Source organism: Lethenteron reissneri, chromosome 40 (genome assembly GCF_015708825.2).
Source record: "Lethenteron reissneri isolate LAM-NWPU_2019-01 chromosome 40, ASM1570882v1, whole genome shotgun sequence".
Classification (NCBI taxonomy): domain Eukaryota; kingdom Metazoa; phylum Chordata; class Hyperoartia; order Petromyzontiformes; family Petromyzontidae; genus Lethenteron; species Lethenteron reissneri.
The window spans coordinates 1,620,782-1,648,434 of NC_083818.1; the positions used below are offsets into that span (position 1 = coordinate 1,620,782).

General features: G+C 59.3%; 1 protein-coding gene across 2 annotated transcripts; it reads left to right on the forward strand.

The window, feature by feature from the left end:
* The first annotated feature begins 52 nt into the window (after positions 1-52).
* On the forward strand, positions 53-27,497 carry SEC62 (SEC62 homolog, preprotein translocation factor). Of its 2 annotated transcripts, none has more exons than XM_061567931.1 (8): positions 53-178; positions 10,817-10,925; positions 11,397-11,502; positions 19,585-19,771; positions 20,720-20,815; positions 21,520-21,580; positions 23,895-24,014; positions 24,522-27,497. In XM_061567931.1, exons 1-8 carry the CDS (start codon positions 140-142, stop codon positions 25,130-25,132), a joined length of 1,329 nt encoding a protein of 442 aa, XP_061423915.1. In that variant the 5' UTR covers positions 53-139; the 3' UTR covers positions 25,133-27,497. The 2 variants fall into 2 exon arrangements, with proteins under 2 accessions (XP_061423915.1, XP_061423916.1); XM_061567932.1 differs by having other exon boundaries at positions 20,723-20,815.
* Positions 27,498-27,653: the final 156 nt, after the last annotated feature.

The window sequence follows — 27,653 nt, forward strand, 5'->3', positions numbered from 1 at the left end:
GCTGCTCTCGCGAGAGCGCGCGGGAGCTGCTCTCGCGAGAGCGCGCGGGAGCTGCTCTCGCGAGAGCGCGCGGGAGCTGCTCTCGCGAGAGCGCGCGGGAGCTGCTCTCGCGAGATCGGCCACGCCAACGGTCGCCGAGATGGCGATGGCGGAGCGAAGGAAGCAGCGCAAGCAGCAGGTTCGTGTGGGGGGCCTCGGGGGTCTCGGGCGGCACGGCACGGGGACTTGGGGGGCACGGGGACTTGGGGGGCACGGCACGGGGACTTGGGGGGCACGGGGTCTTGGGGGGGCACGGCACGGGGACTTGGGGGGCACGGCACGGGGACGTGGGGGGCACGGCACGGGACTTGGGGGGCACGGCACGGGGACTTGGGGGGCACGGGGTCTTGGGGGGGCACGGGGTCTTGGGGGGGCACGGGGTCTTGGGGGGTCACGGCACGGGGTCTTGGGGGGGCACGGCACGGGGACTTGGGGGGCACGGCACGGGGACTTGGGGGGGCACGGCACGGGGACTTGGGGGGGCACGGCACGGGGACTTGGGGGGCCGCCGCTTTACCTCGCGTGAGCTCCTCACACCCCCAGGCGGAGTAGAGCGCCGGGGGGGGGGGGGCGAAGAGAGGGGAGGCCGGAATGTATCTTGTCACCTCTCTCATCACCCCGTGTCTCTGTCTCATCACCCCGTGTCTCTCTCTCATCACCCCGTGTCTCTCTCTCTCATCACCCCGTGTCTCTCTCTCTCATCACCCCGTGTCTCTCTCTCTCATCACCCCGTGTCTCTCTCTCATCACCCCGTGTCTCTCTCATCACCCCGTGTCTCTCTCTCTCATCACCCCGTGTCTCTCTCTCATCACCCCGTGTCTCTCTCTCTCATCACCCCGTGTCTCTCTCTCTCATCACCCCGTGTCTCTCTCTCATCACCCCGTGTCTCTCTCTCATCACCCCGTGTCTCTCTCTCATCACCCCGTGTCTCTCTCTCTCTCATCACCCCGTGTCTCTCTCTCTCATCACCCCGTGTCTCTCTCTCATCACCCCGTGTCTCTCTCTCTCATCACCCCGTGTCTCTCTCTCTCATCACCCCGTGTCTCTCTCTCTCATCACCCCGTGTCTCTCTCTCATCACCCCCGTGTCTCTCTCTCTCATCACCCCGTGTCTCTCTCTCTCATCACCCCGTGTCCTCTCTCTCATCACCCCGTGTCTCTCTCATCACCCCGTGTCTCTCTCTCGTCATCACCCCGTGTCTCTCTCTCTCATCACCCCGTGTCTCTCTCTCTCATCACCCCGTGTCTCTCTCTCTCATCACCCCGTGTCTCTCTCCTCTCATCACCCCGTGTCTCTCTCTCATCACCCCGTGTCTCTCTCTCTCATCACCCCGTGTCTCTCTCTCTCATCACCCCCGTGTCTCTCTCTCTCTCATCACCCCGTGTCCTCTCGCATCACCCCGTGTCTCTCGCATCACCCCGTGTCTCTCTCTCTCATCACCCCGTGTCCTCTCTGCCTCATCACCCCGTGTCTCTCTCTCATCACCCCGTGTCTCTCTCTCTCCTCACACCCGTGTCTCTCTCTCTCTCATCACCCCGTGTCTCTCTCTCTCATCACCCCCGTTCTCTCCTCTCATCACCCCGTGTCTCTCCCTCTCATCACCCCGTGTCTCTCTCTCTCTCTCATCACCCCGTGTCTCTCTCTCTCATCACCCCGTGTCTCTCTCTCTCATCACCCCCGTGTCTCTCTCTGCCTCATCACCCCGTGTCTCTCTCTCTCATCACCCCGTGTCTCTCTCTCTCATCACCCCCGTGTCTCTCTCTCTCATCACCCGTGTCTCTCTCTCTCATCACCCCGTGTCCTCTCTCTCTCATCACCCAGTGTCTCTCCCTCTCATCACCCCGTGTCTCTCTCTCTCTCATCACCCGTTCCATCACCCCGTGTCTCTCTCTCTCTCATCACCCCGTGTCTCTCTCTCTCATCACCCCGTGTCTCTCTCCTCATCACCCCGTGTCTCTCTCTCTCATCACCCCGTTCTCCGTGTCTCTCTCTCACCCCGTGTCTCTCTCTCTCTCATCCCCCGTGTCTCTCTCATCACCCCGTGTCTCTCTCTCTCATCACCCGTGTCTCTCTCTCATCACCCCGTGTCTCTCTCTCTCATCACCCCGTGTCTCTCTCTCTCATCACCCCGTGTCTCTCTCATCACCCCGTGTCTCTCTCTCATCACCCGTGTCTCTCTCTCATCACCCCGTGTCTCTCTCTCTCATCACCCCCCGTGTCTCTCTCTCATCATCACCCCGTGTCTCTCTCTCATCACCCCGTGTCTCTCTCTCATCACCCCGTGTCTCTCTCTCTCTCATCACCCCGTGTCTCTCTCTCCTCACCCCGTTCTCTCTCTCTCATCACCCCGTGTCTCTCTCTCTCTCATCACCCCGTGTCTCTCTCTCTCATCACCCCGTGTCTCTCTCTCTCATCACCCCGTGTCTCTCTCTCTCTCATCACCCCGTGTCTCTCTCTCTCATCACCCCGTGTCTCTCTCTCATCACCCCGTGTCTCTCTCATCTCACCCCGTGTCTTCTCTCATCACCCCGTGTCTCTCCTCTCATCACCCGTGTCTCTCTCTCTCATCACCCCGTGTCTCTCTCTCCATCACCCCGTGTCTCTCTCTCTCATCACCCCGTGTCTCTCTCATCACCCCGTGTCTCTCTCTCTCTCATCACCCCGTGTCTCTCTCTCATCACCCCGTGTCTCTCTCTCATCACCCCGTGTCTCCCTCTCATCACCCCGTGTCTCTCCCTCTCATCCCCCTGTCTCTCTCTCTCATCACCCCGTGTCTCTCTCTCTCATCACCCCGTGTCTCTCTCCTCATCACCCCGTGTCTCTCCTCTCATCACCCCGTGTCTCTCTCTCTCATCACCCCGTGTCTCTCGCATCACCCCGTGTCTCTCGCATCACCCCGTGTCTCTCTCTCTCATCACCCCGTGTCTCTCTGCCATCACCCCGTGTCTCTCTCATCACCCCGTGTCTCTCTCTCTCATCACCCCGTGTCTCTCTCTCTCATCACCCCGTGTCTCTCTCTCTCATCACCCCCGTGTCTCTCTCTCTCATCACCCCGTGTCTCTCCCTCTCATCACCCGTGTCTCTCTCTCTCTCTCATCACCCCCGTGTCTCTCTCTCTCATCACCCCGTGTCTCTCTCTCTCATCACCCCGTGTCTCTCTCTGCCTCATCACCCCGTGTCTCTCTCTCTCATCACCCCGTGTCTCTCTCTCTCATCACCCCGTGTCTCTCTCTCTCATCACCCCGTGTCTCTCTCTCTCATCACCCCGTGTCTCTCTCTCTCATCACCCCGTGTCTCTCCCTCTCATCACCCCGTGTCTCTCTCTCTCTCTCATCACCCCGTGTCTCTCTCTCTCTCTCATCACCCCGTGTCTCTCGCATCACCCCGTGTCTCTCTCTCTCATCACCCCGTGTCTCTCTCTCTCATCACCCCGTGTCTCTCTCTCTCATCACCCCGTGTCTCTCTCTCTCTCTCATCACCCCGTGTCTCTCGCATCACCCCGTGTCTCTCTCTCTCATCACACTGTGTCTCTCTCTCTCATCACCCCGTGTCTCTCTCTCTCATCACCCCGTGTCTCTCTCTCTCATCACCCAGTGTCTCTCTCATCACCCCGTGTCTCTCCCTCTCATCACTCCGTGTCTCTCTCTCATCACCCCGTGTCTCTCTCTCTCTCTCATCACCCCGTGTCTCTCTCTCTCATCGCCCCGTGTCTCTCTCTCTCATCACCCCGTGTCTCTCTCTCATCACCCCGTGTCTCTCTCTCTCATCACCCCGTGTCTCTCTCTGCCTCATCACCCCGTGTCTCTCTCTCTCATCACCCCGTGTCTCTCTCTCTCTCATCACCCCGTGTCTCTCTCTCTCATCACCCCGTGTCTCTCTCTCTCTCATCACCCCGTGTCTCTCTCTCTCTCTCATCACCCCGTGTCTCTCTCTGCCTCATCACCCCGTGTCTCTCTCTCTCATCACCCCGTGTCTCTCTCATCACCCCGTGTCTCTCCCTCTCATCACCCCGTGTCTCCCTCTCATCACCCCGTGTCTCTCTCTCTCATCACCCGTGTCTCTCTCTCTCATCACCCCGTGTCTCTCTCTCTCATCACCCCGTGTCTCTCTCATCACCCCGTGTCTCTCTCTCTCATCACCCCGTGTCTCTCTCTCATCACCCCGTGTCTCTCTCTCATCACCCCGTGTCTCCCTCTCATCACCCCGTGTCTCTCCCTCTCATTACCCCATGTCTCTCTCTCTCATCACCCCGTGTCTCTCTCTCTCATCACCCCGTGTCTCTCTCTCATCACCCCGTGTCTCCCTCTCATCACCCCGTGTCTCTCTCTCTCATCACCCCGTGTCTCTCTTTGCCTCATCACCCCGTGTCTCTCTCTCTCATCACCCCGTGTCTCTCTCTCATCACCCCGTGTCTCTCTCTCTCATCACCCCGTGTCTCTCTCTCATCACCCCGTGTCTCTCTCTCTCATCACCCCGTGTCTCTCTCTCTCATCACCCCGTGTCTCTCTCATCACCCCGTGTCTCTCTCATCACCCCGTGTCTCTCTCTCATCACCCCGTGTCTCTCTCATCACCCCGTGTCTCTCTCTCTCATCACCCCGTGTCTCTCTCTCATCACCCCGTGTCTCTCTCATCACCCCGTGTCTCCCTCTCATCACCCCGTGTCTCTCTCATCACCCCGTGTCTCTCCCTCTCATCACCCCGTGTCTGTCGCCTATCTCTTGTCTGCATTATGGTATTTAGATTTTGTAGACGGGATGGGGAGGCTCGCGCTTCGCATTGGCTGCCGAGAGCGAGCGCCTGTCAGCGCTGGGGAATGTAAACGGGGGAGCGGCCCCCCCCCCCATGTTGTCACCGGTCTCTTATCTGTGTCTGCCCTCTCTGTGTCTCATCACCCCGTGTCTGTCACGTGTCTGTCACGTGTCTCTTGTCTGTGTCTGCCCTCTCTGTGTCTCATCACCCGTGTCTGTCACGTGTCTCTTGTTTGTGTCTGCCCTCTCTGTGTCTCATCACCCCGTGTCTGTCACGTGTCTGTCACGTGTCTCTTGTCTGTGTCTGCCCTCTCTGTGTCTCATCACCCCGTGTCTGTCACGTGTCTGTCACGTGTCTCTTGTCTGTGTCTGCCCTCTCTGTGTCGCATCACCCCGTGTCTGTCACGTGTCTGCAACGTGTCTCTTGTTTGTGTCTGCCCTCTCTGTGTCTCATCACCCCGTGCCTGTCACGTGTCTGTCACGTGTCTCTTGTCTGTGTCTGCCCTCTCTGTGTCTCATCACCCCGTGTCTGTCACGTGTCTGTCACGTGTCTGTCACGTGTCTCTTGTCTGTGTCTGCCCTCTCTTGTGTCTCATCACCCCGTGTCTGTCACGTGTCTGTCACGTGTCTCTTGTCTGTGTCTGCCCTCTCTTGTGTCTCATCACCCCGTGTCTGTCACGTGTCTGTCACGTGTCTCTTGTCTGTGTCTGCCCTCTCTTGTGTCTCATCACCCCGTGTCTGTCACGTGTCTGTCACGTGTCTCTTGTCTGTGTCTCACCTGGATCTTGTCTCCTGTCTCGCCTGCGTCTTATCTGTGGCTCGCCTGTATCTCCTGTCTCGCCATGTCTCTTGTCGATGTCTTGTCGATGTCTCACCTATGTCCTTCGTATGTCTAATCTCTCTCACCTGGGTCTCACCTGGCTCAGGACTCACTAGCTCAGATCCGTCTCTCGTTCTCCGTCTCATCTGCCCTACCTGCCTCGTCTCGCCCACTGAAAAAGTGCTCGCACATTCCACTCTTTGGCCGCCGCTCCGTTATTGTTCTTGACCATCGGCCATCGTCGAATTGGTGCTTTGTGCACCGTCAATTGGCCGCATGGTAGTTGCATGACATCACCATTGTGAGAGTTTATTAAGTAATATAGCGTGTGGCTGGCAACGTGTGTGTGTTACCACAGCACCACGGTGGCTCGGAGATGTTAACTCCCTCGCCTGGTACACAGGAGGTCGTGAGTTCGATCCCGGCCATGATGCCCGCTCTATATTTGGAGTTTGTGGTGTCTCTCTCTTTCTTCATTATCACGGTGGCTAGGAGATGTTAATTACCTCGCCTGGTATACAGGAGGTTGTGGGTTCGACCCTGACCCTGATGCCTGCTCTATATATGGAGTTTGCGGTGTCTCTCCTCCCGTGGTCGCGTGGATTTTTCTCCGGGTCATGCGGGTTTTTCCTCCACGTTTCGAATCAACATTACGCGTTTTGAATATTTGGCCTGCTATATATGTCCACATGATAGGCCACTTTGTTGAGCTATGATTTGTGGCCAAGTCGCTTCTGAAAAAGAGCTATGTAGCTTAGTGGGCCTTACCTGGTAAAAAATGTTTTAGTTTTCGTCATAGATTGTAAAGCTGTGATTGATATTATAATGAGAGACTCGTGTGCAGGCATAGGCTGAGCGAGTTGCAGTTGAAACACTTTCAAGCAATCTTGTGTTCATACCGGAATTGCACCGAAGCACAAAAATACAAAATGATTTTAACTACGATGATGCCCCCGTGGAAATCCGATGTCACGATCATCTTCTGAGCCAGAACATTTATATCGTATCGCCAAACATACAGCGGTCCCTCGATTAACAGTGACATTGGTTAGCGGTTTTTCGGTTGAGGTTTCACCTCCCATAGGACCCCATGGTTCCGACTCACGTTCACATTGTGACGAATGTTAACATCGTTGGTGTAACGGTACCGTGTTCACGTGATATGCACGCGGGCGCCAATTTTGGCCAATCCGAGCACTCGTGAAGTGGGGCTGAGCCGTGCCCTCAGCCAATCGGTGGCACCCATTTTATTAGACTTGGACTGGCTTTGTTTACATTATTGCGGGTTTTGTTTTGGCAGTGGGTGCAACAGCTCTGTCTTCGATTTAACAGTTACTTGGGTTCACAGTAGTATTCGTGGAACGGATTAGAAACGTTAACCGAGGTAACTACTCTGTATTGCTGAGGGACGCGTCCAGGGCTGTGCGTCTGTGCTGGGCTGCCCCACACGGGTTAAGACCTTTCATGAATGAGAAATCCAAGAGCCTTTAAAGTTACAGCAAGGCGTAGCATTGCTTATATTTCATGTTTCGTTAAAATAGCTTACCTGCATTTGATTCTTCGCGCACGAACGGCAGTGGCACAAATAAATCAACGTGTGTACATAATGTAAATGTGCCGTGAGTGGACGTCAGTCCCCCAAAGTCACAGAGCCATGGGACAGCCACCAGCAAAACTTTGAGGAGCTAGATGCCAATGTCGAGGTCTGCTGGCCACGGCGAGGGGGTTTCTCAGGGGAGAGAGAGAGAGTTCATGTCGTTCCGCTGTTCCTCCTCGTCGGGAGCGCACGCCACCGTGGGTTTACTGCAACGCTCCAGAGTTTGTATTGCGTGGCCACAGTCGCACCGCTGCCGATTCTCTATCTTTCACTTTCCATTCGCGAAGGAGATGTGGTGAAGCATCGGCCTACTGGCGGTGCTCTGATTGCGCCGTCGGTGGTTACAACACCGGTGTCTTCGAGGAGGATGAGGAATGTCAAAGACAGCCAGGCGGTGCGATGTTTGGGTCTCAAATGACGAGTCTATTCCAGATAATCCCTCGAGCTGGACCATCTGGTGCGGGTGGGAGTCCAGGGAGCCTGGTGAGGCGTCGTGCACACGGCTCGAGTGACGTCGCGGCATCGACAAGATTTAAAATGCAACAGCCGTAGCAGCTTGACAGGCATATCACCAGAGTAGCGCTTGGACACGGAGGAAATCGTCCAGTGCTGCTGGCAGTGGCGTCACAGGCACACGTGTAACAACGAGAATTACTCAACACATCCGTCAGTAACACTGTGTGTGGTGTGGTCGTAAAAGAAAACATATATTTCACGGCTGACGTTTCGGCCCATGGCCCTGTCCACCGCACATGTGAGAGCTGGAATGGATAGGAGTTGGGGACGGCGCTCATGAGGTGCTCTCTCCACGCCAACTCTTGTCCACTCCGTGGCCTCTCTTTATCTGTGTGGTGTAATGGAGCAAGCGTCTTGCCTCGTCTCACCTGTGTCTTCACACGTGTCTTGTGCAATATGACACGCGCGTGAAGTTGTAGAGCCCGGGCCCCCATAGCCTCCGTTGTATGAGCTCGTGGCTTTTTGTTGTTGTTGAAAGTGCCGATGCATTCCGTTGTCTGTGTCCCGTCTGTAACGCGGGAGTCACAGCAGCCCCCGTTACAGACGATCCAAGATGAACAAAAGTTTATTGTAAAAGTTCTCTCGCCGAGGCCATGCTGTTTGTTATTGACGATTGCGTTGAGTTGTTTTCTTTTTTTCTGTGCTTGGGCACCACTGCCAACACAGCAGCAGCAACAGCAGCTGCATCGCCAACGTAATTTGTTGTTTCTTGGTGAGTCTGCCCTTATGATGACGGCACAGCAGTCGCACGACAGTGATGTCACCAGAGCACTGTCAAGATGCTCCTGACATTATTATTATTAATCCTTTCCCATTCCGATGACATACGTGCATGTATGTCACCGATGACGTGTACGTATGTGTACGTCACGCCTATGATGTACGCGCGCGTATTTCATCGGTTTTTCCGAATGGAATCAAAAGTAAAAGGCCACGCGGGGAGGGTGCGCGCGTGGCACAGTGTCGGTGTCGGCTTTCGTAGCGTGCGGCGGTCGTGTCGCTACGCCTGTCTGCGGTGAGTACGCTATAGTGTCTTGAAAAACAGCGGCGCTGCTGCGCCTCTCTAAACAAAACGAGACGTTCACGCGGTCCAAGATGGGGCGGTGAACGGGACACCTCGCACCCTGCAACTTCCAGACGTCCCGGAACGGCAAAGGAATTAATAAGAGTGAGGGATGATCTCATGCGAACAATTATTTGAAAACGGCGATTATAATCGGTTTGCCGACCTTCGCCAAACCCGCACTTACCGTTGTGGTGAAGTATGGTTGAGCAAGCCTCACGAGCCGTGAGCTATTATGAACTTTGTTGTTTATGCAGCGGGCTTGTCACGTGACCAACTGCGTTGGAATGCGCCATGCGGTTGGTCACCGCGATCGTCACTCAAACCGTTACTCAACGGGTAAGGAAAGTTGGCTCGTCGATTTTTTTAAATCTCGTATGCCATGAACGACCCTGCATATAAACAAATGCAGTCGCGTTGACAGAGTTTCGATGTCATGTCGAATCACCCGGGACACGCAGCCCAGGTGTGTTGCTACAAGACAAGAGCCATCCGTGGCCTCGCCAGCGCTTGATTTCAGTCGGCGAGTTGAGAAAATATTTCTCCACCCAACACGCCATGTCAAGCATGCCCCTTGCCGCCGTGGCTGGGACTACGTCACGTGCCACCCGTGTTTCGTTTGTTGCCCCCCCCCCGCACCTCCGATTAGCGCGGATGGCTACGTACGGTGCGAAAGAAGTTCAAAGTACATGCACTGCATGCTCCGGTCCACCAGCGCCCGCAGAAATGATTAAGTGAGAAAGTGAACCCGGTCGTTTCGTAAGGGAGGCGGGGAAGAGTGACGTACCCGACTGCGTGTGCTTGTGTGTGGGCCCCTTTGTGTGTGTGTCTTTGTCGTTTGCTTGGGGAGCAGTAGCGTAGTGCGCTGGGAAACGGGCAACCCGGGTTCGATCCCCGCTCACAGCCAGCGACAGTGCTGGACGTCTGAAGCTGGTCCCTGGGCCTCCCCTAGGTCGACCCAACCTTAAATGAGGACCTGGTGTCGTGCATAAACTTTGACACGCGTCAAAATAAAGGTGGCCGTTTGTGGTGCTGGCCACCCACCCCCTCGTGTGGCTATTCGGCCTTCATAGATGCTCACTGACAGCACACGTGCGCCTTTCTGTGCACGTGTGTGTGTGTGCACGCTTGTGCGCGTACACATACGTATGTGAGGACCGGTTGTGCAGCGGTTAGCGCCCTGCGCTACGAACCCGGAGACTCGAGTTCGATTCCCGCTCACGGCCAACACTGGTGACAGTTATGTGTACCGGTCCTGGGCTTCCCCTAGGTCGACTCAGCCTAAAATGAGTACCTGGTGCGATGTGTAGTAAACCTTGCCACCGGGGAGACAAATGCGGCCGGGCGTGGTGCTGGCCACCCACCTCCTCGTGTGCCGTTCAGACCTTCATAGGTGCTCGCTAACGGCACTTGCCCCAACAGTCTGTGAAGGCTACACGGGGGATCTTTGTCTTCGTGGTGGGACTAAGGGAGGGAGGGAAGCTGCCAGTTCACCATGCGGTCCCCAAAATAGCTTTAGAGTCGGAGACTTCACGAGACGGCTTGGGGGCCGTCCATAAATGACGTCACGCACCTGGCGGAGGGGGGGGGTCAGACATTTGTGACGATGTGTGACGAGGGGGGGGGGGGTTTGAGAAATGTGACGTCACATCAAAATGCGCAACTTTAAATAAATATAGACAACACGTTCTACTAAATTAAATAGACTTTTTAATAAATGTTTTCTCCTACAACATCAGAGTGCAGCGCCACATTAAATACGCACTACAATGACAATATTTTAAAGTGATTTGAAGCATGTTTTATTCTTGGGGGGGGGGCAGAGCGTTGTGACGTCATATTTGAGGGGGGGGGTTCTGACTTTTTGTGACGCCGTGTGACGGGGGGGGGGGGGGTAAAAAATCACGTGACGTCATTTATGGATGGCACCTTGGTTCCGCTTTTGCAAGGATAAAAAAAAAAACGCGCTGACATTTACCCACACGTATAAAGGCGACACGGGGGACCTTTGTCTTTGTTGTGTGCACGCAGGCGAGCGGCGAGGACAACAAGGAGGAGACCGCTGTTGCCAAGTACCTCCGCTTCAACTGCCCCACCAAGTCCACCAACATGATGGGCCACTCAGTGGACTACTTTGTGGGTGAGTCGCCCCTCGTCCCACCGTTCGCTTGAGCGTGCCAGCCGGCGTGAGGATTGCGGTTGGTGGGGGTGGTCGTGGTGTTGGTGGAGAGCGTCTGTACGGTCGTCTACAGACAACAACGACAACCAAAACAACTAAATATCGCCGTGTGTGTGGGGCGGTGGAGCAGTGGTTAGCGCACTGCCTGCGCTGTGAACCTCGTGACCCCCAGTTCGATTCTCGCTCACGACCACACTAACAGTGTGATAGATGAATTGATCTTGGGTCTCCCCCTAGGTCGCCTTAAATGTGTACGTGGTGCAGTGTGTAAATATCAGAATTGGGGAGACAAAAGCGATCGGGCGTGGTGCTGGCCACCCCACCCCCTCGTGTGTCGCGCCGCCTTTAGGTGCTCGCTAAGAACACTTGCCCCAATAGTCTGCTATAAGCTACATGGGGGATCTTTGTCTCTGTTGTTTTGTGCTATGAAAGCTTCCAAGGCAGTGGAAACGCTCCTGGAGTCGAACTGGGCCACAGGGAAGAAGGGGACAGAGATCCTGTTCACCACACGAGAGTCCGTGGTCGCCTATTGCAACCGGTATGCAAACACGTGTCTGTTAGCGTGTGTGTTAGATCACACGTGTCTGTTAGATCACACGTGTCTGTTAGCGTGTGTGTTAGCGTGTGTGTTAGATCACACGTGTCTGTTAGATCACACGTGTGTGTTAGCGTGTGTGTTAGCGTGTGTGTTAGTGCGCCCGTGTGTGTTAGCGTGCCCGTGTGTGTTAGATCACACGTGTGTGTTAGTGCGCCCGTGTGTGTTAGATCACCCGTGCGTGTGAGATCACCTGTGTGTGTTAGTGCGCCCGTGCGTGTTAGCGTGCCCGTGCGTGTTAGCGCGCCCGTGCGTGTTAGCGTGCCCCCGTGTGTGTTAGTGCGCCCGTGCGTGTTAGCGTGCCCGTGCCTGTGTGTGTTAGTGCGCCCCTGTGTGTGTTAGTGCGCCCGTGCGTGTTAGCGTGCCCGTGCGTGTTAGCGTGCCCGTGCGTGCTAGCGTGCCCGTGCGTGTTAGCGCGCCCGTGCGTGTTAGCGTGCCCGTGCGTGTTAGCGTGCCCGTGCGTGCTAGCGTGCCCGTGCGTGTTAGCGCGCCCGTGCGTGTTAGCGTGCCCCCGTGTGTGTTAGCGTGCCCGTGCGTGTTAGCGTGCCCCCGTGTGTGTTAGCGTGCCCGTGTGTGTTAGCGTGCCCGTGCGTGCTAGCGTGCCCGTGCGTGTTAGCGCGCCCGTGCGTGTTAGTGCCCCCGTGCGTGTTAGCGCGCCCGTGCGTGTTAGCGTGCGTGTTAGTGCCCCCGTGCGTGTTAGCGTGCGTGTTAGTGCCCCCGTGTGTGTTAGCATGCCCCCGTGTGTGTTAGTGTGCCTGTGCGTGCTAGCGTGCCCGTGCGTGTTAGCATGCCCCCGTGTGTGTTAGTGTGCCTGTGCGTGTTAGCGTGCCCGTGCGTGTTAGCATGCCCTCGTGAGTGTTAGTGTGCCCGTGCGTGTTAGTGCCCCCGTGTGTGTTAGCGCGCCCATGCGTGTTAGCATGCCTCCGTGCGTGTTAGCGTGCCCGTGCGTGTTAGCGTGCCCCCGTGTGTGTTAGTGCGCCCGTGCGTGTTAGCGTGCCCGTGTGTGTTAGCGCGCCCGTGCGTGTTAGCGTGCCCGTGCGTGTTAGCGTGCCCGTGCGTGTTAGCGTGCCCCCGTGTGTGTTAGTGCGCCCGTGCGTGTTAGCGTGCCCGTGCGTGTTAGCGTGCCCGTGCGTGTTAGCGTGCCCGTGCGTGTTAGCGTGCCCCCGTGTGTGTTAGTGCGCCCGTGCGTGTTAGCGTGCGTGTTAGCGTGCCCGTGCGTGTTAGCGTGCCCCCGTGCGTGTTAGCGTGCGTGTCAGTGCTCCCGTGTGTGTTAGCGTGCCCGTGCGTGTTAGCGTGCGTGTTAGCATGCTCCCGTGTGTGTTAGCGTGCCCGTGCGTGTTAGCGTGCCCGTGCGTGTTAGCATGCCCCCGTGTGTGTTAGCGTGCCCCCGTGTGTGTTAGCGTGCCCGTGTGTGTTAGCGTGCCCCCGTGCGTGTTAGCGTGCCCCCGTGTGTGTTAGCGTGCCCCCGTGTGTGTTAGCATGCCCGTGCGTGTTAGCGTGCCCCCGTATGTGTTAGCATGCCCCCGTGTGTGTTAGCGTGCCCCCGTGTGTGTTAGCGTGCCCGTGTGTGTTAGCGTGCCCCCGTGTGTGTTAGCATGCCCCCGTGTGTGTTAGCGTGCCCCCGTGTGTGTTAGCGTGCCTGTGCGTGTTAGCGTGCCCGTGCGTGTTAGCATGCCCCCGTGTGTGTTAGCGTGCCCCCGTGCGTGTTAGCGTGCCCCCGTGTGTGTTAGCATGCCCGTGTGTGTTAGCGTGCCCCCGTGTGTGTTAGCGTGCCCCCGTGTGTGTTAGCGTGCCCCCATGTGTGTTAGCACGCCCGTGCGTGTTAGCGTGCCCGTGTGTGTTAGCGTGCCCCTGTGCGTGTTAGCGTGCCCCCGTGTGTGTTAGCGTGCCCCCGTGTGTGTTAGCGTGCCCCCGTGCGTGTTAGCGTGCCCCCGTGCGTGTTAGCGTGCCCCCGTGTGTGTTAGCGTGCCCCCGTGTGTGTTAGCGTGCCCGTGCGTGTTAGCGTGCCCCCGTGTGTGTTAGCGTGCCCCCGTGTGTGTTAGCGTGCCCCCGTGTGTGTTAGCGTGCCCGTGCGTGTTAGCGTGCCCCCGTGCGTGTTAGCGTGCCCCCGTGCGTGTTAGCGTGCCCCCGTGCGTGTTAGCGTGCCCGTGCGTGTTAGCGTGCCCCCGTGCGTGTTAGCATGCCCCCGTGCGTGTTAGCGTGCCCGTGCGTGTTAGCGTGCCCCCGTGTGTGTTAGCGTGCCCCCGTGCGTGTTAGCGTGCCCCCGTGCGTGTTAGCGTGCCCCCGTGCGTGTTAGCGTGCCCGTGCGTGTTAGCATGCCCCCGTGCGTGTTAGCGTGCCCGTGCGTGTTAGCGTGCCCCCGTGTGTGTTAGCATGCCCCCGTGCGTGTTAGCGTGCCCCCGTGCGTGTTAGCGTGCCCCCGTGTGTGTTAGCGTGCCCCCGTGCGTGTTAGCGTGCCCCCGTGCGTGTTAGCGTGCCCGTGCGTGTTAGCGTGCCCCCGTGCGTGTTAGCGTGCCCCCGTGCGTGTTAGCATGCCCCCGTGTGTGTTAGCGTGCCCCCGTGTGTGTTAGCGTGCCCCCGTGCGTGTTAGCGTGCCCCCGTGCGTGTTAGCGTGCCCGTGCGTGTTAGCGTGCCCCCGTGTGTGTTAGCATGCCCGTGCGTGTTAGCGTGCCCCCGTATGTGTTAGCATGCCCCCGTGTGTGTTAGCGTGCCCCCGTGTGTGTTAGCGTGCCCGTGTGTGTTAGCGTGCCCCCGTGTGTGTTAGCGTGCCCCCGTGTGTGTTAGCGTGCCCCCGTGTGTGTTAGCGTGCCTGTGCGTGTTAGCGTGCCCGTGCGTGTTAGCATGCCCCCGTGTGTGTTAGCGTGCCCCCGTGCGTGTTAGCGTGCCCCCGTGTGTGTTAGCATGCCCGTGTGTGTTAGCGTGCCCCCGTGTGTGTTAGCGTGCCCCCGTGTGTGTTAGCGTGCCCCCATGTGTGTTAGCATGCCCGTGCGTGTTAGCGTGCCCGTGTGTGTTAGCGTGCCCCTGTGCGTGTTAGCGTGCCCCCGTGTGTGTTAGCGTGCCCCCGTGTGTGTTAGCGTGCCCCCGTGCGTGTTAGCGTGCCCCCGTGCGTGTTAGCGTGCCCCCGTGTGTGTTAGCGTGCCCCCGTGTGTGTTAGCGTGCCCGTGCGTGTTAGCGTGCCCCCGTGCGTGTTAGCGTGCCCCCGTGTGTGTTAGCGTGCCCCCGTGTGTGTTAGCGTGCCCGTGCGTGTTAGCGTGCCCCCGTGCGTGTTAGCGTGCCCCCGTGCGTGTTAGCGTGCCCCCGTGCGTGTTAGCGTGCCCGTGCGTGTTAGCGTGCCCCCGTGCGTGTTAGCATGCCCCCGTGCGTGTTAGCGTGCCCGTGCGTGTTAGCGTGCCCCCGTGTGTGTTAGCGTGCCCCCGTGCGTGTTAGCGTGCCCCCGTGCGTGTTAGCGTGCCCCCGTGCGTGTTAGCGTGCCCGTGCGTGTTAGCATGCCCCCGTGCGTGTTAGCGTGCCCGTGCGTGTTAGCGTGCCCCCGTGTGTGTTAGCATGCCCCCGTGCGTGTTAGCGTGCCCCCGTGCGTGTTAGCGTGCCCCCGTGTGTGTTAGCGTGCCCCCGTGCGTGTTAGCGTGCCCCCGTGCGTGTTAGCGTGCCCGTGCGTGTTAGCGTGCCCCCGTGCGTGTTAGCGTGCCCCCGTGCGTGTTAGCATGCCCCCGTGTGTGTTAGCGTGCCCCCGTGTGTGTTAGCGTGCCCCCGTGCGTGTTAGCGTGCCCCCGTGCGTGTTAGCGTGCCCGTGCGTGTTAGCGTGCCCCCGTGTGTGTTAGCATGCCCCCGTGCGTGTTAGCGTGCCCGTGCGTGTTAGCGTGCCCCCGTGCGTGTTAGCATGCCCCCGTGTGTGTTAGCGTGCCCCCGTGCGTGTTAGCGTGCCCCCGTGCGTGTTAGCGTGCCCCCGTGCGTGTTAGCGTGCCCGTGCGTGTTAGCGTGCCCCCGTGCGTGTTAGCGTGCCCCCGTGTGTGTTAGCATGCCCCCGTGCGTGTTAGCATGCCCCCGTGCGTGTTAGCGTGCCCGTGCGTGTTAGCGTGCCCCCGTGCGTGTTAGCGTGCCCCCGTGCGTGTTAGCATGCCCGTGCGTGTTAGCGTGCCCCCGTGTGTGTTAGCGTGCCCCCGTGTGTGTTAGCGTGCCCCCGTGTGTGTTAGCGTGCCCCCGTGCGTGTTAGCGTGCCCGTGCGTGTTAGCGTGCCCCCGTGTGTGTTAGCGTGCCCCCGTGTGTGTTAGCGTGCCCCCGTGTGTGTTAGCATGCCCCCGTGTGTGTTAGCATGCCCCCGTGCGTGTTAGCGTGCCCGTGCGTGTTAGCGTGCCCCCGTGCGTGTTAGCGTGCCCCCGTGCGTGTTAGCATGCCCGTGCGTGTTAGCGTGCCCCCGTGTGTGTTAGCGTGCCCCCGTGTGTGTTAGCGTGCCCCCGTGTGTGTTAGCGTGCCCCCGTGCGTGTTAGCATGCCCGTGTGTGTTAGCGTGTCCCCGTGTGTGTTAGCGTGCCCCCGTGTGTGTTAGCGTGCCCCCGTGTGTGTTAGCATGCCCCCGTGCGTGTTAGCATGCCCCCGTGTGTGTTAGCATGCCCCCGTGCGTGTTAGTGCCCCCGTGCGTGTTAGCATGCCCGTGCGTGTTAGCGTGCCCCCGTGTGTGTTAGCGTGCCCCCGTGTGTGTTAGCATGCCCCCGTGCGTGTTAGCATGCCCCCGTGCGTGTTTTCATGCCCGTGCGTGTTAGCGTGCCCCCGTGTGTGTTAGCATGCCCGTGCGTGTTAGCGTGCCCCCGTGCGTGTTAGCGTGCCCCCGTGTGTGTTAGCGTGCCCCCGTGTGTGTTAGCATGCCCCCGTGCGTGTTAGCATGCCCCCGTGTGTGTTAGCATGCCCCCGTGCGTGTTAGCGTGCCCCCGTGCGTGTTAGCATGCCCGTGCGTGTTAGCGTGCCCCCGTGTGTGTTAGCATGCCCGTGCGTGTTAGCGTGCCCCCGTGTGTGTTAGCGTGCCCCCGTGTGTGTTAGCGTGCCCCCGTGTGTGTGTTAGCATGCCCGTGCGTGTTAGCGTGCCCCCGTGCGTGTTAGCATGCCCGTGCGTGTTAGCGTGCCCCCGTGTGTGTTAGCATGCCCCCGTGTGTGTTAGTGTGCCTGTGCGTGTTAGCATGCCCGTGCGTGTTAGCATGCCCGTGCGTGTTAGCATGCCCCCGTGCGTGTTAGCATGCCCCCGTGTGTGTTAGTGTGCCCGTGCGTGTTAGCGTGCCCGTGCGTGTTAGCATGCCCGTGCGTGTTAGCATGCCCCCGTGCGTGTTAGCATGCCCCTGTGCGTGTTAGCGTGCCCCCGTGTGTGTTAGTGCTCCCGTGCGTGTTAGCGTGCCCGTGCGTGTTAGCATGCCCCCGTGTGTGTTAGTGTGCCCGTGCATGTTAGCATGCCCCCGTGCATGTTAGCGTGCCCCCGTGCGTGTTAGCGTGCCCCCGTGTGTGTTAGTGCTCCCGTGCGTGTTAGCGTGCCCGTGCGTGTTAGCATGCCCCCGTGTGTGTTAGCGTGCCCGTGCGTGTTAGCATGCCCCCGTGTGTGTTAGCGTGCCCGTGCGTGTTAGCGTGCCCCCGTGTGTGTTAGCGTGCCCGTGCGTGTTAGCATGCCCCCGTGTGTGTTAGCGTGCGTGTTAGCGTGCCCGTGCGTGTTAGCATGCCCGTGCGTGTTAGCACGCCCGTGCGTGTTAGCATGCCCCCGTGCGTGTTAGCATGCCCCCGTGCGTGTTAGCGCGCCGTGTGTGTTAGCATGCCCCCGTGTGTGTTAGCATGCCCCCGTGCGTGTTAGCATGCCCGTGCGTGTTAGCATGCCCCCGTGCGTGTTAGCATGCCCCCGTGCGTGTTAGCGCGCCGTGTGTGTTAGCATGCCCCCGTGCGTGTTAGCATGCCCCCGTGCGTGTTAGCATGCCCGTGCGTGTTAGCATGCCCCCGTGCGTGTTAGCATGCCCCCGTGCGTGTTAGCGCGCCGTGTGTGTTAGCATGCCCCCGTGCGTGTTAGCATGCCCCGTGCGTGTTAGCATGCCCGTGCGTGTTAGCATGCCCCCGTGCGTGTTAGCGCGCCGTGTGTGTTAGCATGCCCCCGTGCGTGTTAGCATGCCCCCGTGCGTGTTAGCATGCCCGTGCGTGTTAGCACGCCCGTGTGTGTTAGCATGCCCCCGTGCGTGTTAGCATGCCCCCGTGCGTGTTAGCATGCCCCCGTGCGTGTTAGCGCGCCGTGTGTGTTAGCGTGCCCCCGTGTGTGTTAGCGCGCCCGTGCGTGTTAGCGTGCCCCCGTGTGTGTTAGCATGCCCGTGCGTGTTAGCGTGCCCCCGTGCGTGTTAGCATGCCCGTGCGTGTTAGCGTGCCCCCGTGTGTGTTAGCATGCCCCCGTGTGTGTTAGTGTGCCTGTGCGTGTTAGCATGCCCGTGCGTGTTAGCATGCCCCCATGCGTGTTAGCATGCCCCCGTGTGTGTTAGTGTGCCTGTGCGTGTTAGCATGCCCGTGCGTGTTAGCATGCCCGTGCGTGTTAGCATGCCCCCGTGCGTGTTAGCATGCCCCCGTGTGTGTTAGTGTGCCTGTGCGTGTTAGCATGCCCGTGCGTGTTAGCATGCCCGTGCGTGTTAGCATGCCCCCGTGCGTGTTAGCATGCCCCCGTGTGTGTTAGTGTGCCCGTGCGTGTTAGCGTGCCCGTGCGTGTTAGCATGCCCGTGCGTGTTAGCATGCCCCCGTGCGTGTTAGCATGCCCCCGTGCGTGTTAGCGTGCCCCCGTGTGTGTTAGTGCTCCCGTGCGTGTTAGCGTGCCCGTGCGTGTTAGCATGCCCCCGTGTGTGTTAGTGTGCCCGTGCGTGTTAGCATGCCCCCGTGCATGTTAGCGTGCCCCCGTGCGTGTTAGCGTGCCCCCGTGTGTGTTAGTGCTCCCGTGCGTGTTAGCGTGCCCGTGCGTGTTAGCATGCCCCCGTGTGTGTTAGCGTGCCCGTGCGTGTTAGCATGCCCCCGTGTGTGTTAGCGTGCCCGTGCGTGTTAGCGTGCCCCCGTGTGTGTTAGCGTGCCCGTGCGTGTTAGCATGCCCCCGTGTGTGTTAGCGTGCCCGTGCGTGTTAGCGTGCCCGTGCGTGTTAGCACGCCCGTGCGTGTTAGCGTGCCCCCGTGCGTGTTAGCATGCCCCCGTGCGTGTTAGCATGCCCCCGTGCGTGTTAGCATGCCCCCGTGCGTGTTAGCATGCCCGTGCGTGTTAGCATGCCCCCGTGCGTGTTAGCGCGCCGTGTGTGTTAGCATGCCCCCGTGCGTGTTAGCATGCCCCCGTGCGTGTTAGCATGCCCGTGCGTGTTAGCACGCCCGTGTGTGTTAGCATGCCCCCGTGCGTGTTAGCATGCCCCCGTGCGTGTTACATGCCCCCGTGCGTGTTAGCGCGCCGTGTGTGTTAGCGTGCCCCCGTGTGTGTTAGCGCGCCCGTGCGTGTTAGCGCGCCCGTGCGTGTTAGCGCGCCCGTGCGTGTGGGGAGCGGTAGCGTCGTGGTTATCGTGCTGCGCTACGAACCCCGCGATCCGAGAGTCCAATTCCCGTCCACGGACAATAACAGCGATGAATATTTCAACCAGTTCTGGGCCTCCCCTAGGTCGACCGAGCCTTTAATAAGTGCCTGTTGGTGCGTGTAAACTTCGCGACTGGGGAGACAGAGGCGGCCAGATGTGGTGTTGGCCACACCACCTCCTCCGGTGCCACGTCCAGTCATAGGTGCATGGTGAAGGCAACAGGGGGGGGGGGATCGTTGCCTTTGTGTGCGTGTGTACTTTTGTGTGTATTTCTGTATCATTAGTGACTCGTTGCTTTATATCGGAACTGATGCTCAGCGGTGCTAATTCCTTCCCCTCTTCCCCATCCTCCTCCTACCACTCCTCCTCCTCCTGTTCCTCCTCCCCTTTATCCACCCTCTACCTTCTTCCCCACCCCCCACCTCCTCCTCCCTCTCCTCCCCCCCCCATCCTTCCCCTCCTACTCCGCCGCCCCACCAGGCTGCTGCAGAAGCAGTACTTCCACCGTGCGCTCAAGGTGATCAAGAAGCGGCCGGACAGGGAGGGCAAGCGCGAGAAGCTGGAGCCGCCCAAGGAGGAGGAGAAGAAGGGCAAGAGGGAGAAGGAGAGGAAGAAGGACGGCGACAAGAAAGACAAAGAGGGAGACGCCAAGAGGGACGCTCGCAAGGTACGGAGGAGGAGAAGGGTTGTTCCCGACGGTGGATGACGCAGCACGGCCTCGTGACCGCTTCGTCAGCAGTGTCTCGTGCCAGGTGTGAACAGGGTGGTGGTGTGGGGGGGGTGGAGAGGCAATTTGCTACGTGCGGTGTTCATGAAGTCGCTGCCTCTGCGATTTTGGCTGCCCGCAAGAGGCACACTGGAACTGGACGCAGCTGCTGCATCGAGAGAGGGAGGGAGAACGCGATGAGATAGCAATGAGATCACAACGATCATCGTCACCGCCGTCGTCATTGCTGCGCCCTTCTGCTGCGCAAATGTAATCGCTGCTAAATCTGGCTCTGAACTCGCTGCTGAGTGAGCTGGATCAGTGATAATGGACACGTCGTTAAGGCGCTTGTACAACACGTCACAGTTTTGTTGGTTTTGGCCGGGTCGGGTGGTGAAGGGTTTCACGGCATAGATTTGGCAAGATCATTACGTGGCCCCACCCAATGAATAAATGAGTGGTAATATTTATGAATGGACTTGCGTGATATATGAATAGGCTGGCAATATTTATGAGTGGACTGGTGATAATTATTGGAATGGGAATAAATTTATGAATGAACTTATTCTTTGGGTCTTTCGGTAAAGTCATGTAGATAGGTTCAAGGAAAAAAAAAAAAATAATAAAACTACGATGTTTCGATCACAACTGAGTAGCTGGTGACTTGGGTTCCTGATGACGATCGCTTATGTTGCGATCGAGTCGTCGTAGTTTTTTGTTATTTTTTTTAACCTATCTAGTGACTTTACTGAAAGACCCAAAGAATATGAATTCCTCCAGTCACGAAAGCTTTAAGTCGGTACTTATGAATGGAGTGGCAATATTTATGAATTGAGTGGCGTTCTTTATGAATGGACCGGTGTGACTTGGTCGCTGTTGAGTCGACGTCTGGGTGCCCTGTGCATGGAGGAGGACGAGCCGGGCAGCCCAAAGAAGAAGAAAGATGCAAAGAGGAGGATGAAACTTGAGCCCCACGACAAGCAAATCTTCGTCGACGGCAACGAGGTGAGAGCCCACCCACCCCTCCCTCGTCACACCACCCACCCCTCCCTCGTCACACCACCCACCCCTCCCTCGTCACACCACCCACCCCTCCCTCGTCACACCACCCACCCCCTCCCTCGTCACACCACCCACCCCTCCCTCGTCACACCACCCACCCCCTCCCTCGTCACACCACCCACCCATCCCTCGTCACACCACCCACCCCTCCCTCGTCACACCACCCACCCATCCCTCGTCACACCACCCACCCCTCCCTTGTCACACCACCCACCCCTCCCTTGTCACACCACCCACCCCTCCCTCGTCACACCACCCACCCCCTCCCTTGTCACACCACCCACCCATCCCTCGTCACACCACCCACCCCCTCCCTTGTCACACCACCCACCCCTCCCTCGTCACACCACCCACCCCCTCCCTCGTCACACCACCCACCCCTCCCTCGTCACACCACCCACCCCTCCCTCGTCACACCACCCACCCCTCCCTCGTCACACCACCCACCCCTCCCTTGTCACACCACCCACCCCTCCCTCGTCACACCACCCACCCCTCCCTCGTCACACCACCCACCCCTCCCTTGTCACACCACCCACCCCCTCCCTCGTCACACCACCCACCCCCTCCCTCGTCACACCACCCACCCCTCCCGTGAGCGGGTGCCGATTTCCTCGCCGTGTTCTTCCCCCCCGCGCCCCCCGCAGGTTTTCGTGTGGATCTACGACCCCGTTCACCCCAAGACGTTCATCATGGGGCTCATCTTGGGTGCGTCCCCTAGGTCAACTTGGCCTCAAATGAGCATTCTTTGTGTGTTGTGTCTGCTGTAAGAGTGCTGTATTTGTGTCTTTGCTGCAGTGGTATGTGCTGTGCTCTGTAGTTGTATGCGCGCCTTCGATTAGCACGGTTGGCTACGTACGGTGTGAAAGAAGTTCAACTTGCGTATCATACATATGTCCGTGTGTGTTGAGTGTGCTGGAGTTGTGTTTGCTGCGTTTGTGGGCTGTGTGCTGCGTCTGTGTGCTGCGTCTGTGTGCTGCGTCTGTGTGCTGCGTCTGTGTGCTGCGTCTGTGTGCTGCGTCTGTGTGCTGCGTCTGTGGGCTGTGTGGTGCATCTGTGTGGTGCGTCTGTGTGCTGCGTCTGTGTGCTGCGTCTGTGTGGTGCGTCTGTGTGCTGCGTCTGTGTGCTGCGTCTGTGTGCTGCGTCTGTGTGCTGCGTCTGTGGGTTGTGTGGTGCGTCTGTGTGGTGCGTCTGTGTGGTGCGTCTGTGGTGCGTCTGTGTGGTGCGTCTGTGGGCTGTGTGGTGCGTCTGTGGGCTGTGTGGTGCGTCTGTGTGGTGCGTCTGTGTGGTGCGTCTGTGTGGTGCGTCTGTGTGGTGCGTCTGTGGTGCGTCTGTGTGCTGCGTCTGTGTGCTGCGTCTGTGTGCTGCGTCTGTGCTGCGTCTGTGTGCTGCGTCTGTGGGCTGTGTGGTGCGTCTGTGTGGTGCGTCTGTGGTGCGTCTGTGTGGTGCGTCTGTGTGGTGCGTCTGTGTGGTGCGTCTGAGTGCTGCGTCTGTGTGGTGCGTCTGTGTGGTGCGTCTGTGGTGCGTCTGAGTGGTGCGTCTGTGTGGTGCGTCTGTGGTGCGTCTGTGTGGTGCGTCTGTGTGCTGCGTCTGTGTGGTGCGTCTGTGGTGCGTCTGAGTGCTGCGTCTGTGTGGTGCGTCTGTGTGGTGCGTCTGTGTGGTGCGTCTGTGTGGTGCGTCAGTGTGCTGCGTCTGTGTGGTGCGTCTGTGGTGCGTCTGTGTGCTGCGTCTGTGTGCTGCGTTTGTGTGCTGTATCTGTGCGGTGCGTCTGTGTGCTGTGCGGTGCGTCTGTGTGGTGCGTCTGTGCTGTGTCTGTGTGGTGCGTCTGTGTGCTGCGTCTGTGTGCTGCGTCTGTGTGCTGCGTCTGTGTGGTGCGTCTGTGTGCTGCGTCTGTGTGCTGCGTCTGTGTGCTGCGTCTGTGTGCTGCGTCTGTGGTGCGTCTGTGTGCTGCGTCTGTGTGCTGCGTCTGTGTGGTGCGTCTGTGTGCTGCGTCTGTGTGCTGCGTCTGTGTGCTGCGTCTGTGTGCTGCGTCTGTGTGCTGCGTCTGTGTGCTGCGTCTGTGTGGTGCGTCTGTGTGCTGCGTCTGTGTGCTGCGTCTGTGTGCTGCGTCTGTGTGCTGCGTCTGAGTGCTGCGTCTGTGTGCTGCGTCTGTGTGCTGCGTCTGTGTGGTGCGTCTGTGTGGTGCGTCTGTGTGGTGCGTCTGTGTGCTGCGTCTGTGTGCTGCGTCTGTGGGTTGTGTGGTGCGTCTGTGTGGTGCGTCTGTGTGGTGCGTCTGTGGTGCGTCTGTGTGGTGCGTCTGTGTGCTGCGTCTGTGTGGTGCGTCTGTGTGCTGCGTCTGTGTGCTACGTCTGTGTGCTGCGTCTGTGTGCTGCGTCTGTGTGCTGCGTCTGTGTGGTGCGTCTGTGTGGTGCGTCTGTGTGCTGCGTCTGTGTGGTGCGTCTGTGTGGTGCGTCTGTGTGGTGCGTCTGTGTGCTGCGCCTGTGTGGTGCGTCTGTGTGGTGCGTCTGTGTGGTGCGTCTGTGTGGTGCGTCTGTGTGGTGCGTCTGTGTGCTGCGTCTGTGTGGTGCGTCTGTGTGCTGCGTCTGTGTGGTGCGTCTGTGTGGTGCGTCTGTGTGGTGCGTCTGAGTGCTGCGTCTGTGGTGCGTCTGTGTGGTGCGTCTGTGTGGTGCGTCTGTGTGGTGCGTCTGTGTGCTGCGTCTGTGTGCTGCGTCTGTGTGGTGCGTCTGTGTGGTGCGTCTGTGTGCTGCGTCTGTGTGGTGCGTCTGTGTGGTGCGTCTGTGGTGCGTCTGAGTGCTGCGTCTGTGTGGTGCGTCTGTGTGGTGCGTCTGTGTGCTGCGTCTGTGTGGTGCGTCTGTGTGGTGCGTCTGTGTGCTCCGTCTGTGTGCTGCGTCTGTGTGCTGCGTCTGTGTGCTGTGCGGTGCGTCTGTGTGCTGCGTCTGTGTGCTGCGTCTGTGTGGTGCGTCTGTGTGGTGCGTCTGTGTGCTGCATCTGTGCGCTGTGTGTGTGGTGCTGTGTGGCGCAGTGATTGCGGTGATTGCGGCGACGCTGTTCCCGCTGTGGCCGGCCGAGATGCGTGTGGGCGTTTACTACCTGAGCGTGGCAGCCGGCTGCTTCATCGGAGGCATCCTCTTCCTGGCCGTCGGTGAGTCCCTCCCTCACGCACACCCAGCCTACACAAAGACAAAGATCCCCCTCATAGCCTTAACAGACTGTAGGGGCAAGTGCTGTTAGCGAGCACCTATAAAGGCCGACACGGCACACGAGGGGGTGAGTGGCCAGCACCGCGCCTGGCCGCCTTTGTCTCCCTAGTGGCGATGTTTTACACGCCCCACCAGGTACTCATTTGAGGCTGAATCAACCTAGGGGAGGCCCAGGACCAGTTTAGATAATCGTCACTGGTGTTGGCCTTGAGCGAGAATCGAACTCGGGCCGCTGAGTTCATAGTGCAGCGCGCTAACCGCTACACTGGCGCTCTCCACACATACACAAGTCTTTGCCCGCCCATCCACGCCACTTGCCCGTACGTCTCTCTGTGCGTCCACCTGTCTAACCGCACGTGCCCACCTTTGTCCTCCCCCCCCCCCCCCGCCGTGGCCTCTCACGTCCGTCTCCACCACCCCGTGTCTCTCTCCTCCTCCCCGTCCCCCAGCGCGCTGCATCCTCTTCATGCTCATCTGGCTGCTGACGGGCGGCCGCCACCACTTCTGGCTGCTGCCCAACCTCACCGCCGACGTGGGCTTCCTCGACTCGTTCCGTCCGCTCTACACGCACGAGCGACAAACCGGGACCGCCGGAGCCGCCGGAGCCGCCGCTGCCGTCGCCGCGTCGTCTTCGATGTTGCCGGAATCGGCGGCGGCGGCGGCCAAATCCGACGCCGGAAAACGCGGCTCGACGAGCGGAACGACGGGGGAGGCCTGCGCCGAGGCCGTCGTGCCCAAGACCCTGGGGCCGTCCAACGGCACGGACAGCGACGACGACGACGGCGACGGAGGCGGGCCGGTCAAGGCCGACAATGACGACGACTACGAGGAGGAGGAAGAGGAGGAGGATGACGAGGCGGGCGGGAAGAGAGGGACGGACGAAGGCAGCGACCAGAGCAACGGCAATGACTTTGAGGTGATCTCGCAGGAGGAGATCGACGGGGGCTCTCACGGCGATGGCGGCGACGGCGGCGCTGACGACGGCGGCGATGGCGGCGGGAGAAAGCGGAAGGAGGAGGCGGCCGACGAGGCAGGGGCCAGCGCGTCGTCGCATCCCTAAGATGGAACAGCCGCCGCCGCCTCCGAACTTTCTCTCCGTTGACTGCGGCCGCGTCGTCGCTCCCACACCCGCACCTCCTCGCCGTCTCTCCTCCTCCTCGTTTCTCCTCATCCAATCTTGAGTTCCGCCAAACGGTCATCGCTCCTCGGGTGCGCACGATTTCCGAGTCGCGATCATTCCACCGCCACGCCCCCCCCGCCACCGGGGTGGTGGGGGTTGTTGTGCCCGTGGTCGCGCTGTTCACGCGACGTCCCCCCGACGTTTTGCTTCTCGTGCCGGGCGGGGGCGGGGGGTGGCGGTGATCCGATTCCCGCCGCTGAAGAAGCGGCACGTGGAGCGAAACGTCGGACGTCGTGACTCGCAGCGGAGAGCGGCTGCCACCTCCCCCTCTTCCCTCCCACGTCCTCCCCCCACCTCGGCCCCTCCACTGTCTCGTCCCTCACCTGTCTGTCTCGCGCCCCTCCCATTTAATTTCCTCTCTCTTCCTGACCCCGCTGCTCTTCTTCTGTGGAGGTGGGTAGCGTGTGTGTGTTTGCGCGTGTGTGCGCGCGCGCGTGTGCGACGCGTCTGATCCAGTGTTAATTGCCACGCCGCTTTGCGTTGCGTTAGATTGCTTGGGGGGCGGTAGCGTTAGTGCGGTCGCACCGTAGCCAGTGCTTGAACTCCTCAGTGTTTTGCGGGTCGCCGGTAGACTGGAGTACGTGGCACGTGCCTCACGAGTGCCCAGAGCGACAGAGATGCAACACTGTGGAAGTGCTGTCCCGGTTGCGGATATACAGGGTCAATCCAGTTAGAGATAGGCCGCCGATTTCCACTCTCTCTCTATGCCTCTCCTCAACACAGGTGAATGTTGTGGAGGCAATGATGTCTCAATTATCTCGCAGAGGGGTCGAGCGTTGGTACGCGAGTTTATTGAGTATTGGTGGCGGACAGGTAACAAAGAGGCTCCAAAATAAAGTGTCGTTTACATCGTCGCCCCCTGCCAAACAGGACACTGTGTTGCCCACTTGCAGGCCTCGACTTGTGCTGCACAGGGACAGCTGCCACTGGGGGTGGGGGTCCCCTAGGCCAGAAAAGAGAGAAAATAAACGACAATGTTGATGCAAGATGTGCTCTGAGATGCCGGGTCAATTTTTAGCAACCGGTGGAATGGAAATCCAACATTGTCTCGCCATCAAGCCGTGGATGAAGGTCGTGCCAAGCCACTGCCTGCCATCCCCCTCTCCTCTCCCCCCTCTCACCATCTTGCGATGCGGCAATCCATCCCAGCCACCTGCACAATCCATTTGTTTGCAGATTCCTCGAGGTTAGCAGCAGCTGTCTGTAAACGGATCGCCCGTTGTGCGTGTTTCACTGATCGCGTACCAGAAAAATAAGCAAAAACTGTCCCCCTGTCTGTAATTGACCTCCGGTGGTCGTAAGAGGAAGGTGAAGTCTCGGTCATTTCATAGACGATGTTAGCGCACAAAGAGGAGCGATGAGGACGTGAGGAGGAGGGGACGGTGAGCAGTGAAGCCAACACGCGGCAGGCTCCGGGCTCCTCCCACCAGGTCGCCCTCGACCTGGTGGCTGGAGGCAGTCTCGCAAGCTCAGCAGGCCCGAGCCTGGTTAAGCACGTGCACGGGAACGCCCCATCTTGAGCCACAAGGGTGGCCGCAAAGGGAAATGGCGCTCGTGAGTGTTAATCCCTCGCGCGTGTGGGGTTTTCTCCCGGGTGCTCCCCCCCAGAGTCTCGAGACTCGGGGGTTGAGGTTCTGCAGAGGCACAGCCCTGCAGTCTGCTGGCTCCCGCCCCGCTGGTGTTGGAATGGCCTCCCTCGAACGGGAGAGAGCCCGAGAGAGGAGGGGGTGCAGTATTTGTTCTATACACCTCCGCTGCTGAGCAGTCGTGTTTGTTGGAAGAGGCGGGCGTACGCGGACCGCCCATTAGCCGCGGTGAGATGGTGAAGCCATTTAAACTGCCGCGCCGGGAGATGCGCCCCAACTGGCACCCCCACCCCCTCCTCTGGGTTGCAAGTCCGGTGCGCTGGACATTGCAGCAAGCGGGCACGCTTGCTCTTGCCATGGCTTTAGCTCTTAAGAGTTGGTCGAGTCACGGGGAGTGTCTCCACATTGGAGGAGCAGGAGTGTGGGACGGGGAATCGAACCGAGCCGAGCGATCCTCGAGGGCCGTTCCGTGTTCACCGTCTCGCTTTGCTAGCGCGCCCATCTCCGCCCGTTTTGGAAGTGTGCAACGCTAAAGTAACTGTCACATAAATACGATAAAAAAAAACATTTAAATGTCCGTGTCTGTTCTATGGTAACATTATTAACTGTGCAAGTATCAAGGTGGAATTAAAAACACTTCTTAATCGCTCGCATGCCCCGATCTTGTGCCTGTGTCCGCTGGATGCTGTGAAAGTTGTATCAGAAGCACTTGTGGTGGTGCTGCTGATGGTGATGATGAACAGGGCCGTCCGTAAGGGGCAGCTCGCACTGTGGTGCCTTCAAACTAAACCGGAAGTATTACACCGTGACGTCAC

Bases quoted from the DNA above. Each gene is read 5' to 3' on its own strand.
- SEC62 (XM_061567931.1), top strand. From the start codon at position 140: ATGGCGATGGCGGAGCGAAGGAAGCAGCGCAAGCAGCAG. The intron at 19,772-20,719 runs GTACGGAGGAGG...CTGTGCATGGAG, and splicing joins CCAAGAGGGACGCTCGCAAG to GAGGACGAGCCGGGCAGCCC. The intron at 21,581-23,894 runs GTGCGTCCCCTA...TGTGTGGCGCAG, and splicing joins CATCATGGGGCTCATCTTGG to TGATTGCGGTGATTGCGGCG.